Source organism: Miscanthus floridulus, chromosome 7, assembly GCF_019320115.1.
Source record: "Miscanthus floridulus cultivar M001 chromosome 7, ASM1932011v1, whole genome shotgun sequence".
Classification (NCBI taxonomy): Eukaryota; Viridiplantae; Streptophyta; class Magnoliopsida; order Poales; family Poaceae; genus Miscanthus; species Miscanthus floridulus.
The window spans coordinates 68,979,115-68,981,197 of NC_089586.1; the positions used below are offsets into that span (position 1 = coordinate 68,979,115).

Sequence of the window (2,083 nt, forward strand, 5' to 3'; positions counted from 1 at the left end):
CGCAAACTCATAACATCGAGAGTTCGAGACATCGTACAGTTGACACTTCACAATGTACTGCTTGGGGAGAACAAACTGTCTGAAACTCTGAATCTTACGAGCCAGCATACGAGAATCTAGAAATAATAATAATAATAATAGACGGGAGGCTCCCAGGCATTATTATGCTCCCGGTGATAAATGTTGGTGTGTCAGTTCATAATTGGAGAACCAATCCCCGTGCCGCATTAGAGCTTATTCGGTTAGCTCCAATCCAAGGGGATTGAGGGAGATTTTATCCCTACGAGTCAAAATCTTTCTCAATCTCTTTCAGTCTTCTCGAATCGGATCGAAGATTAACTGAACAAACCCTTAAGAAGGATAATGGAACTAGTTGCAATCAAGTTGCTAATTTCAACTTTGACGAACACATAACCTTAAGTGAAACGAATAAACAAAGTAGAACTTTATTCGCAACAAACAGCTGATGGGCATTTTTATCCTAGGATCACCACACAACTAGTTCATTTACGTGCCCTGTCCTCGGTGCTGCCGATGACAAGCGTTGGCAGATCAGCACGGCTGACATCGGGGACGCCGGCCAGCGGCAACGGCGACGACTCGAGCACTGGCCTCCTCCCTCTAAGCTTGATGAGTGAGCCCTTGATCATGTCCCCCAGGGACTTGAAGGGGTTGCTCAGCTTGCTCTGCACCCAGAGGAGGAACGACACCTCGTTGACCTGCCACACGGCCGTCAGGACGATGACGGTGCCGAGGAGCAGGTGGGTGATCATGTTCTGCCTCTTGATCTTGTTCAGGTCCTTGGCGATGTCAGCGAGCTCCACCACCTCCTTGCTCTGTTCGCCTTTCCCTGCAGGCTCGTGATCCAGGTGGGAGGAGTTTGGTTCCAAGATGTCTGAATCTGTGTCGTTTTCAAGTTCACCTAACTGTCAAGAGGTAACGGTGTCAGTACGTCATTTCAGATTTGCATCTAGAAAGGATGGAGCAAATGTAGGGAACGAACAGCGTGCAGCAGAGCATCAGCAACAATCCTGAATTCCTGATTCCAGAGTTCCAGACGCACGAGGAACAGAAGCATACGTACCTTGGTGAGCAACGACGACAGGAGCTCCTGCTCCTCCTGCCTGGCCGCCAAGCGCTTCTCTTCTCCCTGGCCATCGCTCCCCTTCTCCAGGAAGCCATGGATGGCCTCCTGCACCAGCTCCACCTTCCTCCTCCTCCTCCTCCTCCTTGTCTCCTCCTCCACACCGACGCCTCCATTCAGGGCGTCGTCTCGCCCGTTGGCAAGGTCCATGGCGGCGAGAACGACGACGCAGAGGAAGGGGTGATAGGCGAGGTGGCGCTCTCGACTGACCGATCAATTCAAACAAACAATGCAGAGGAAAGAGGTAGGACACGCACCGCAGTACCGCACGCCTCTTTTCCGATTCCAGAAGTACAAAACCAAATCCACGTCGGCGTCACGGATTCGTCGAGACCTTCTCTTCTTTTCGTCGAACCAGTGCGGCGACCACGATGGGATGGGATCCTGACTCCCGAGGACGAAGGGCGTGGGAGAAGCTTCCGGAATTGGCGTGGCACCTAACATGTGCATGCGCGACGCGTATTGCTGCCGTACGTTGCTTGCCTAGTTACCTGCGTGCCACATGGTATAATGTGATTGGAGAACAGATCAGTACCAAATAAGCTGACATAGATGGCCATTCGGGACGCCCGGCACGCCCGATCAGGCCGGGCCACGCAGGGCACGACGGGCCGTGCTTGGTGTCAAGCCAACGGCACAGGCACGGCCCCTCGGGCTGCTTTTCGGGCAGGCTGACTCGAAAAGCAGCCACGGGTCAACTCGAGGCCCACTCAGAGAGGGAAGGAGAGGCCAGGAGGGAAGAGGGGTTGGGGCAGGGCGGCGGCCGGATGGAGTAGGGCCAAGCCGACCGCGACAACCGCAATGGCGCCAATGCCGTTCCCGTGCGTGGCTCCAGCTTGCTCCTCGTCGACGTAGGCCGGCGACGGCGACTCGCCACGGTAACAGCAGGCTCACTGAGGTTGGGGGCTGCTCTTCCTGTCATCCATGGTCGCACTGGAT

General features: G+C 54.7%; 1 protein-coding gene across 1 annotated transcript; it reads right to left on the reverse strand.

Moving 5' to 3' along the window:
- Positions 1–361: 361 nt before the first annotated feature.
- LOC136463389 (uncharacterized) lies at positions 362–1,722 on the reverse strand. Its single transcript, XM_066462391.1, has 2 exons — positions 1,085–1,722; positions 362–926 (listed from the first exon to the last, which is right to left on the reverse strand). The coding sequence occupies exons 1-2, from the start codon at positions 1,292–1,294 to the stop codon at positions 504–506; spliced, it is 633 nt and encodes a 210-aa protein (XP_066318488.1). The 5' UTR covers positions 1,295–1,722; the 3' UTR covers positions 362–503.
- Between the last annotated feature and the right edge of the window lie 361 nt (positions 1,723–2,083).

Excerpts from the sequence above, each read along its gene's own strand:
- LOC136463389 (XM_066462391.1), bottom strand. The coding sequence starts at position 1,294 with ATGGACCTTGCCAACGGGCGAGACGACGCCCTGAATGGAGGCGTCGGT. Across the intron at positions 927-1,084 it reads TGTCGTCGTTGCTCACCAAG|TTAGGTGAACTTGAAAACGA; the intron begins GTACGTATGCTT and ends ACCTCTTGACAG.